Source organism: Protobothrops mucrosquamatus, unplaced genomic scaffold (assembly GCF_001527695.2).
Source record: "Protobothrops mucrosquamatus isolate PMUCROS unplaced genomic scaffold, P.Mucros_1.0 scaffold4823, whole genome shotgun sequence".
Lineage (NCBI taxonomy): Eukaryota > Metazoa > Chordata > Lepidosauria > Squamata > Viperidae > Protobothrops > Protobothrops mucrosquamatus.
In genome coordinates, this window is record NW_015390711.1 from 47,447 (window position 1) to 58,825 (window position 11,379).

Sequence of the window (11,379 nt, forward strand, 5' to 3'; positions counted from 1 at the left end):
AGCAGCAGCGGGGCCGAGTTCACACGACCCACTAGACTAGACTGATTTGGAGTGAGCTGAACGTGTTGGGAAAACTTTTGGATTGGCGTGTGGATGGCAATAAAGCCAATTTGTCAAGGCGTTTCTTAGGAGCTGCAGGAATGTGTCTTTTGGTTAAGGCGGGTTTAAACGTCTCGTGTGAACCAGCAATCGGGACAGGACTGAAGCCTTAAATTGGGAGCCTGGCGGCTTTTCTGTTTCAACCATGATCTCTAGCAGACTCCAAGATTTCAACAGTCGGTGCCTCTTCGCTTCCCGTGTCTAACATCTTAAATATTCTGAAGACTCGAAATGCATCTTCTCAGTGCAGTGTATACACACGACGCCCGCTAAACACGTGGGCGGGCTGTCTTCACCCAAGCAACTGGGCTTCATTCAGAGGTTCATGGGATCCTGTGAATCCAGGCGAAGTCTCATTGCTTCACAGGATTTGGGTGGGATTATTAATAAATAAAATGGACCCATTCCGGGCCCCTGGATCTGGGATGTAGTAGTACTTCTTCGATTGGGACTTTACTTTCAAGTAAATCCAGGTTGTAGAAGTCCACCGCCGACATCTACTAAACTCTGAAGGCAAAACACGGTCGGCTCCGATCACGGTAATATTTGGAGTGAGCACCACGTAGAAATCCCTTAGTTGCAGACCGCATTGAAAGGGCGTAAAACAGCCCGGAAAAACGCTTCGATCGCGAAGTCCAACGAAGGAGACTCTAACGTTGGTTAAAACAGGGGTCTGCAACCTTGACAACTTTAAGACTTGTGGACTTCAGCTCCCAGAATTCCTCAGCCAGCAGAGCTGGCTGAGGAATTCTGGGAGCTGAAGTCCACAAGACTTAAAGTTGTCAAGGTTGCAGACCCCTGGGCTAGGATACTGCCTTGCCAACGCTAGAACTGCAATTCGGATCAAATCCCGACGGACAAATATCACGGGTCGCTCTTTCTGTTTCTGGAAAGTGCATTCCGACGTGTTTGAAAGGGAGAGGGGGAGGGTCCGGGTCTCCTGCGCGCATCCCTAGAAAAATGCGACCGCGCGCAGGTGCGAAGAGATCGCTTAATGCCGACAGAATGCGGAGGCGAGGGTGGCTGGGTGGGGTTAATTACGGGTCTGTGTTCACACGACACGTCTAACCCGCATGATCAAGGCATTTCCCGAGTCTGCCCAATTAAACCGCCCAAGCAGGCTTGGCATATATAGGCTGGGAGCTCTAAAGCCCCCTCGACAAAAGAAGCAAGTCAATTCCCCACAGGCGAATGAAGATTTCGCGTGTTGGCAACCCGGGTTGTACACGGGGCGGGTTTTATTCCAGACGTGACAGCGAAACAACCGGGGGTGGGCGCGGCGTGATTTGGTTGCGCAATTCCGCCTCTGCATTCCGGGGAGGGGGAGAAAATCTCCTTCGGGCGGGTCCGGTTGGGTCTCCGTGTCCTGCGCACGTCTGAATCCAGGCTTTTCTCGGAGAGAAAGAACCGGAGAAGCCAGCGGAGGTTTTGAATTGCGCGCGTCCCCGCCAGCTCGTTGCGCAGACGATCCTCCCTTTTGCAAAAGGAGGCGGAAGGAGAGAAGCGGGGATGTGTGGTTGGAAAAAACCAGGAAGGTTTGTGTACGTGTGGGTGTGTGGTCGTTTGGCAAGCATATGCTGAGTGGGGATCTTTCTCAGATTTCAGGTAGCTTAGAGAGAAATTAGCCGGAAAGCATTGGAGATCTGTATTAGGTTAGTGTGTGAGTGGAGGGGAACACACTGGACGTTCACAATGTGCTAATCTAGGCTAAAATAGCAATAGTCCTTAGACTTATATACCGCTTCACAGTGCTTTGCAGCCGTCTCTAAGCGGTTTACAGAGTCAGCCTTTCGCCCCCAACAATCTGGGTCCTCGTTTTACTGACCTTGGAAGGATGGAAGGCGGAGTCAACCTTGAGCTGGTGAGAATCCAACTCCTGGCGGTGGGCAGAGTTTGCCTGCAATGCTGCATTCTAGCCACTGAGCTCCAGGGATGGATGGATAGATATGATAGATATGATAGATATGATAGATATGATAGACATTGAGTGTGTGTGTGTGTGTGTGTGTGTGAGTGTGTGTGTGTGTATGTGTGTGTGTGTGTGTGTGTGTGTGTGTGAGAGAGAGAGAGAGAGAGAGAGAGAGAGAGAGAGAGAGAGAGAGAGAGAGAACAAAGGGAAAAGATTTTACAATGGGAAAAGCTTCTTCAAAGGCTCTCGTCTTTATTTCTATAGGAATGTCGTGCCCTGGAATGAACAACAAAACCACTTTGGCCTGAGTGATGGAGAGGGCGAGGTCTCTGATCCTTAAGATGGAAGATTCTCATCACCTTCCTTTGGAAAAGCTTCCCGGCCCAGCTAACGGCAACACGGAACCTTTTCATTCAGGTGCTTTTTTTAAAAAAAACATATTTCCTTATCAACATTGCAACGGGTTGACATCTTGACTACCGCAAGGCGATCTACACGGGGCTGCCCTTGAAAGCTATCCGGAAGCTTCAATTGATTTAAAATGCGGCAACCCACACGGTTTGGTGCAAGACTAGATTCACACATGGAGTCACCTCTCTTACAAGAAGAAGCTGCAATGGCTGCCAATTTGCTTCTGGGTTGGATTCAAGGTGCTAGTTCCCACATTTAAAGCCTTACTCCAGCGGTCCCCAAGCTTCCCGGCTTGGCAAACTGATAGAGGAGAGAGGGGACGATTCCGTGTGACTGGCAGGGGCACACGTGAGCGCATGCAAATGGAGCTGCAAGCCACATGCCACTCGCGCAAGTGGAGCTGCGTGCATGTTCTAGCTTGCCCACGGCTTGCACAGCCTGGTTCCAAATGGGGTGCAGCCGGGGGGGGGCTGGGGATCCCTGTCCTACAGGGCCTGAGGCCTGGTTACTCGGAGGATCATTTTTTTCCCCAATTAAATTTACCTGACCCATCAGAATGAGGAGGAAGGAGATGTCCATCTGGGGGCACCAGGAAGAAGGGAATGGAAGGGAATGAAATGGAATGGAATAGAATAGAATAGAATAGAATAGAATAGAATAATAATAGTATAATAATAATAATAATAATAATAGTAATAATAGTAATGATAGTATAATAATAATAATAATAATAATAATAATAATAATAATAATAATAATAATAACAACAACAACAACAACAATAATAATAAAAAAAGTTGGAAGGGACCTTGGAGGTCATCAAGTCCAACCCCCTGCTCAGGCAGGTAACCCTATACCATTTCGGACAAATGGCTGTCCAGTTTCTTCTTAAAAACTTCCAGTGTTGGAGCATTCACCGCCTCTGGAGGCAGGTTGTTCCACTGGTTAATTGTTCTAACTGTCAGGAAGTTTCTCCTTAGTTCTAGGTTGCTTCTCCCCTTGATTAGTTTCCATCCATTGCTTCTTGTCCTGCCCTCAGGCGATTTGGAGAATAGCTTGACTCCCTCTTCTTTGGGGCAGCCCCTGAGATACTGGAAGGCTGCTATCATGTCCCCCCTCGTCCTTCTCTTCGTTAAACTAGACATACCCAATTCCAGCAACCGCTCCTTATATGTTTTAGCCTCCAGTCCCCTAATCATCTTTGTTGCTCTTCTCTGTACTCTTTCTAATCTAGAGTCTCAATAGAATAGAATAGAATAGAATAGAATAGAATAGAATAGAATAGAATAGAATAGAATAGAATAGAATAACAGAGTTGGAAGGTGCCTTGGAGGTCATCTAGTCCAACACCCTGCTCAGGCAGGAACCCTATACCATTTCAAACAAAGGTTTATCCAGTCTCTTCTTAAAAACTTCCATTGTTGGAGCACCCACAACTTCTGGTGGCAAATTGTTCCACAGGCTAATTGTTCTAACTGTCAGGAAATTTCGTCTTAGTTCTAGGTTGCTTCTCTCCTTGATTAATTTCCATTATTAGGTTGTGGGACTCTAACTATTATGGGTTGAAGTTTATAGCATGACAAGAGATACTTGCTAGGTAATTTAGCAGTTCTGGAACAGGCAACAGAGCCAAGAACAAGGAAGTGAGAAGCGGTTTTTATTCCATCCTGGAACTCTGCATCTTTTTATTTTAGAAAAAAAACAACAACTCCACACTGTCTTTGAGAAAGGGACAGCATGAAACTCCATCTTTGTCTGTTTATATACCTTTATCCGGTTGGAAATGGACATGGTTGTTTAACTGTTGCTTGAAAGATGCCCTTTTAAACGCCTTACCTGTTTCCAAACGGTGCTTTTCTAATCCGATAAAATAATAAGAGGTACAGCAGGGGTTCTTGTAGCAGCTTTTATAAATCTGTCTGGGGAAGTTGTTGCTTCGGGCACTTTGTCTCCACCATCTTTGTTCATCTTTGAGGGGCTGCGATGATCGATGTTTTCCTGCAGTGCACAAGTCGCATGGATTTTAAAGGCTTAGCAAAGGATGTTGCACAAAGCTGAGTTGGTTTTGTGTTTCCAAAGATGAAGAGACAAGGGAGAAAGCGTTGGGTCAGTTCTTCTGTTTTCAGATCTTTTAGATTATCCAAACTTTTCTTGGATGAGATGCAGAGCTGAAGAAGAAGGGGGGAAAAAAGACCGGTTACAGGTGATATCGAATGCATTTCTGCACCTAATATACTGTTTCTTAACACTGCCAACTTTAAGATGTGTGGACTTCAACTCCCAGAATTCCCCAGCCAGCATGGCTGGCTGGGGAATTCTGGGAGTTGAAGTCCACACATCTTAAAGTTGCCAACGTTGAGTAACACAGGTGTAGATATTGCCTGTGTCTGCAAGGGCTTCAGATCCGCTCATCCAGATCTAATAATTTATTACTACTGTCGCACTGCACGGCAGATATAAACACCTACAAGTGTGGCATTTCAGGGCCCTAAATTCTTGTCAGCATTTAATAGCGATACAAACATATTTTTCTTCTTTATCTGTAAAGGTTTCAGTTCTCTAAACATTATAGTGCTGATAAGCTTCGGTCATACTTGTCTAAGTAGCCCTAGCGATAACAGACTTATATACCGCTTAAACGGTGCTTTACAGCCCTCTCTAAGTGGTTTACAGAGTCAGCCTATTTGCCCCCAACAATCTGGGTCCTCATTTTACCGACCTCGGAAGGATGGAAGGCTGAGTCAACCTTGAGCCGGTCAGGATTGAACTCCTGGCAGTGGGCAGAGTTACCCTGCAATACCGCATTCTAACCACTGCGCCATCATGCCTGCCTCCCTCCCTCCCTCCCTCCTTCCTTCCTTCCTTCTCTCCCTCCCTCCTCTCATTCCCATCTTCCTTCCCTTCCTCCCTCCCTCCCTCTTATTCCCACATTCCTTCCTTCCCTTCCTCCCTCCCTCCTTCCTCTCATTCCCACCTTCCTTCCTTCCCTTCCTCCCTCCCTCTCCTTCCCATCTCCTTCCTTCCTTCCCTCTCCTTCCCATCTCTTTCCTTCCTTCCCTCCCTCCCTCCTTCCTCTCATTCCCATTTTCCTTCCTTCCTTCCTTCCTTCCTTCCTTCCTTCCTTCCTTCCTTCCTTCCTTCCTTCCTTCCTTCCTTCCTTCCTTCCTTCCTTCCTTCCCAATAGACTTATATACCACTTCACAGTGCTTTACAGCCCTCTCTAAGCAGTTTACAGAGTCAGCCTGTTGCCCCTAACAATCTGCATCCTCATTTTACTGACCTCGGAAGGATGGGAGGCTGAGTCACCCTTGAGCCCTGTCAGAATCGAACTCCTGGCGGTGGGCAGAGTTTGCCAGCAATACTGCCTTCCAACCACTGCGCCACCAGGGCTCCTAAGTCCTAGTTCCTAAGTACCACTCCTTTTTCCACAAGACTCAATTGTCTTGAGTCACAATTCAACCGGCCATAAAACGGGGCAATATTTAACGACTCAGCTGTCTAGCTTAGGAGCAGACGTTTTGGGCTCATGGTCGTAAGTTGAATTGTAAGTTGAAACTTGATAGTCTTGCTTTTTTCGCTAAGTCCTATTATCATTATCATTATTGTTTACAGTAGAGGACAGCTGCAACCTTGAAGATTTCAACTGGGACGAATATCTGGAAGAATCAGAATCTACTGCAGCTCCACATTCTTTATTTAAGCACGTATGTAGATTGCCAGGACTGTAAGGTTTCTATTCCTCATTGAGAATTTAGACACCGGGTGGGGGGGGGTGTCCCAATGTCTGACAAACAGCACAATCCCGTTTGACTTAAAAGAAATTCCCGTTGAATTCAGGAATCCGTGAGCCCACCTGATGTGGACTACAACTCCCATTATCTCTGCTCATTGGCTGCTGGCTACTGATATTTGAAACTGTACAGCATTTCTAATCTTAGTTTAAATGAGCAGGAAATGGGAAAAGAAGCAGAGGAACTCCGCTAAGGAGGTAGGGGGAAAAAAGCTTAAATTAGCTGGGGAGAAGCCAATTTTTCTGCAATTGCTCAACTGCGAAATTAAAGCAGAGAAAGATAAAAAAAAAAAAAAAAGCAGCACATATTCAACTTAAGTTCGCAAATTAGCGGGAAATGTTTGCAAAGTTTAGCCTGGGAATCCTTAGGTAGGCCAAACCGACAGTTGAAAGGCATCCAGCTGGCGTCCCGGAGAATTGATGGCGGTGGTGCTAAATCTCAAACCTCTGTAATAAAATAGGGCAACATATTTGAACAATAACGAGACCTTACTAATTGAAAGAAAAAGGAAGACTCGGGTATTTTTGAAGAAGAAAAAATTGGGTACAGCTTTGGTTTTCGTGGCCCTGACAAGCCTTCATATGTTTTTTTTTAAAGGTTTGTAAATGCATTTTCTATTACTGATTGCAGTGAAATTTGAGAATTTGATGAAAACGATGCAGCCGTGGTTAATTCAGTAAAGGGAACACAGTGGTGACCAGAATGAGCTAATTATTTTGCAATTTATGACGAGGGAAAGAAAGAAAAAAGAAAGCAACAACAGAAATTACACTCACAGCAGTTTCCCCTCTATGCGTGTCTGTGTGTGGTTTGAATAAAGGGTGACTCTTTCATTGTAATCATCCTTACATAATCTACATCTGTGCAGTAGTCCTTTACTTACGACCCCAAAATTTCCATTGCTAAGCAAGACAGTGATCGAGGGAGTCTTGCTCTGTTTTATGACGTTTCTTGCTACAGTTGCACAACTGCAGTTAGCAACTGTGTTACTAACTGAACAACGCCAGTGATTTTCAGTTGTTGCACAACTGCAACAACTGCAAATCACGGCAGTCGTTGTTAGTAACACGGTCGCTAAATGAATCTGCCTTCCAAGTGACAACAGCACAGGAAACAAAAATGACATAACTATTTTTCACGCAAACTGGCTCCGTGATTATGACGGTCGCTCAGCGTCCCGGGATGATGTGATCCCCTTTTGCAACTTTCTGACAAGTAAAATCAACGGGGAAGCCAGTTTCACTTAACAACTGTGTTAGTCATTCAGCAACCTGCAGTGATTCACATAACAACCGGGTGAGAAATGTGGTAAAATGGAGCAAAACTCCCTTGAAAACCTGTCTCGCTTAACGATGGAAATTTTGGGCTCCATTGTGGTCATAAGATGAGGATCACCTGTATTGTCCCGCAGCTAGCTTACTTGATCAAATTGGCTTAATCTGGATTACAGATTGTGACCCTCCCCATCCCTTCGCCGCCTCCCCCCCCCTCAAAATGACATCACCTCTGGGTCTCCTTTCCCAAGGTGGAAATCAGCCTCCAGAGCAGCTTGCAGCCTGGCATGAAACTGGAGGTGGCCAACAAGCACAACGTGGACACTTACTGGGTGGCCACCACCATCGCCACGTGTGGCCAGCTGCTGCTGCTGCGCTATTGTGGTTACGGAGATGACCGCCGGGCGGACTTCTGGTGTGACGTGATGACGGCGGACCTCCACCCGGTGGGCTGGTGCACGCAGAACGGGAAAGTGTTGATGCCGCCCGACGGTGAGTCAGAATTAATTTGTCAAGTTTCTAGTCCTGGTGATGAAGAGATTTGGAATTCTGGGTATTGTAGCCAGACATATCTCGAATCTATTGACTTTTTTAAGTTTTTAAAAGTCAGATTTCTCCCTGTTCTATCCAGGCAATATTAAAAGTACATCTTTTCTACCTTATTCCACTCGCTTCCGTCTGTTATTTTGTTTTCTCCCATTACGTTTCACCAGACTTGCATCTCCCATTTCAAGCATGTGGTTTTACCCCGTAATATCAAAGTGTGGACCAGCCTCATTTTCCCTTGTGAAATGCTCGGCAATCCGTCCGGGCCTTTTTAAAATTCCATTTTTATTTTACTTTCTTTGAGAAACGCTTCTGATTTCCTAGCAACCTCCAAATAACCTGTGGGCGAAGCAAATAATAGCAAGAAAATGTACAATTGGCTGTCCTCGCCCTCTTTCTCTCACACACGCAACGCCTGGGCTGAGGTGCCTCTTCCTCCTCCAGGATGCAGCCTCTTCCCTACGTTCAGCTACACAAAGAAAGAGGTGATCGTGTCCTTCAAGTAATCGCGTCTTCCCATTCTGTTTTCAAGCTATCAAAGAGAAATACTCGGACTGGACGGAGTTCCTCATACGTGATTTGACGGGCTCACGAACGGTGCCTGCAAAATTACTAGAAGGCGTAGGTATTGGCTAATTTCTCTTCTCGTCTCCTGCTGTGTTTACAGCATTTTTTAAAAAAATTATTGATTATTCAATTTATTGGCCGCCTATCTTACTATAATTAATGCCTAACAGGAATAAAATGAGGGGGCAAATGGGATGGCATGTGTAGCATGGAGGACGGAGGAAAAATGATTTCCTAGAGGGAAATTTTGGTGATTTTTCTAAGTATTTTGCTAAGAGGAGATGTTCCATGACGTTTAAAAGAAGGAGTTTTGCTTCTGTTCAAACAGCCTCTGCGAGGGAAAAACGCTGTAGACCTCATCACGGTGGATTCCTTAATAGAGCTGCAGGACGGCCAGAGTCCCTTTCAGTTCTGGATAGTGAGCGTGGTGGAGAATGTCGGCGGAAGATTGCGCCTTCGCTATGCGGGATTGGAGGAAACAGAGTCTTATGACCAGTGGCTGTTTTACTTGGATTGTAGACTTCGACCGGTGGGCTGGTGTCAGGAGAATAAATACCAGCTAGAACCACCTGCAGGTACTAGAAAGTACTATCCATTCACCTATCATCTACCCATGTATCCATCCATCCATCCATCCATCTATGTATAAATCCATCCATCCATCCATAAATTCATCCATCCATAAATTCATCCATCCATCCATCCATGCATCCATCCATCCATGCATCCATCCACTTATGTATAAATTCATCTATCCATCCATCCATCCAACCAACCAACCATCCATCCATTCACCCATCCATCTAACCAATATGCATCCATGATTCCATACATGCATAAATCCATCCATTTATCCATCCTTCCATCTAATCAGCCATTCATTTATCCATCCATGCACCCCTTCATCCATCTACCCAATCTTCCATCCACCAATCCATCTAACCAACATCCCATCCATCCATCAATCCATCTAGCCAATCAACCATCTATCCACACATCCATCTATCTTGCATGCACCCTTCTATCCACCCATCCATCCACCCATGCATCTATCTGTCTAACCATCCTTCCTTCCTTCCTTCCTTCCTTCCTTCCTTCCTTCCTTCCTTCCTTCCTTCCTTCCTTCCTTCCTTTCCTTCTTTTTTCCTTCCATCTAACCAACCAACCATCTATCTATCCACATATCCATCTCTTGCATCCACCCACCCACCCATCAGTCTAAACCGTCCTTCCTTCCTTCCTTCCTTCCTTCCTTCCTTCCTTCCTTCCTTCCTTCCTTCCTTCCTTCCTTCCTTCCTACCTACCATTCATCTATCTATCCACGCATCCATCAATCTTGCATCCACCCACCCACCCATCCATCCACTCGTCCGTCCATCCATCCATCCATCCATCCATCCAAGGTGTTAATGTCATTTGGTTCATCTTGAGAAAAGCTAAACGAGATCCGAAGTGAGTGGAGGCCAAGGCGATCTCAGGCTGGGTGGACGCTAGATTGGAAATGCAAAAGCACACACAGAAAAACAGAACAAAATCCACTCCACCCTAGGAAAAAAAGGCTACTGTTGCAAAGAAAACAAACTTGATGGGTCTCCAAGTCAATAGGAGCCAACTTAGCTCAAAGGAATCGTCATTTAAGACAGGGGTCTTCAAACGTGGCCCTTTTATGACTTGTGGACATCAAGTCCCAGAATTCCTCAGCCTGGCTGAGGAATTCTGGAACTTGAAGTCCACAAGTCATAAAAGGGCCAAGTTTGAAGACCCCTGTCTTAAATCTAACAAATAAAATGGAGGCTGGCTGAGGAATTCTGGGAGTTGAAGTCCACAAATCATCAAAGGGCCAGGTTTGAAGACCCCTGATTTACGGCAAAAACATCTGCATGTCTTTGGCTGATCTTGAAAAGCTAAGCTGGATTAAACAGTGCGATGTGTGGAGGGGTCAGTGCCACCTTAGGGCTATGATTTTCCTGGAAGAAACAGATGAATGTCTTGGTGTGACCATCGATCTTCTTTTGAAACTTAATAAAGTCTTCTTTAAAAAAATAAAAGAAAGAGACGAACTTGATTCAAGGGAGCTTTTACTTTCCCTAATCTTATTTTTGACAGCTGCCTCCTGTCTACAATATGGATTTTAAAATGTGGTGACTTTGCTTTGCCAAGTTTACTCGCTTAGCAACAGATATTTTGGGCTCCGTTGTGGTCGTAAGTCGAGGACCGTCTGTTATCAACATGCGGGATGGTTGAATGTGCGCCACTGGTTTAATCGCTTGCGGGATTTCCTGGGCTTTTCTCTGCAGAAATCTCTTCTCTGAAGACGACGTCTGAATGGCGGACAGCCCTCACCACGGCTCTGACCGAGGCAGAGAAACATTCCCTTCCCATGGAAGTCTTTAAGGTAAACCTTAATAAACCCTGATTTCTTTGGAATAAACCATTGTTTCTTCTTTGAGCCATTTAAATGGCTGCCCTGCCATCCTCCTTTGCTTTTTAAATTTGAATCTAGCGAGGGAGAATTTAGCATCTGGAATGGCAGATATTCCTTTTTAACGTTTTCTTTTCTTCTCTCTCTTTCTCCCTCCCTCCCTCTCTTTCGTCCTTTCCTTCCCTCTCTCTGTCTCTCCCTCCCTCCCCCTTTCTCCCTCCCTCTCTCTCACGCTTTGCCTCCCTCTCTCTGTCTCTCCCACCTACTTTCTCCCTCCCTCTCTGTCTCTCCCTCTCTCCTCCTTTCTCCCTCCCTTCCGCTCTCTCGCTCTTTCCCTCCCTCTCCCTCCCTCTCTCTCTC

General features: G+C 45.8%; 1 protein-coding gene across 1 annotated transcript in view; it reads left to right on the forward strand.

The window, feature by feature from the left end:
- Positions 1-2,319: 2,319 nt before the first annotated feature.
- Positions 2,320-11,379, forward strand: part of SFMBT2 (Scm like with four mbt domains 2) — a gene marked incomplete at its 3' end in the record, with an annotated part of 30,213 nt that continues 21,153 nt past the window's right edge. The window contains exons 1-6 of the mRNA XM_029286757.1: positions 2,320-2,425; positions 6,032-6,123; positions 7,736-7,976; positions 8,563-8,651; positions 8,926-9,172; positions 10,895-10,992. Of these exons, the coding sequence (XP_029142590.1) occupies positions 2,320-2,425; positions 6,032-6,123; positions 7,736-7,976; positions 8,563-8,651; positions 8,926-9,172; positions 10,895-10,992 (873 nt within the window). The remainder of the gene's footprint in view (positions 2,426-6,031; positions 6,124-7,735; positions 7,977-8,562; positions 8,652-8,925; positions 9,173-10,894; positions 10,993-11,379) is intronic.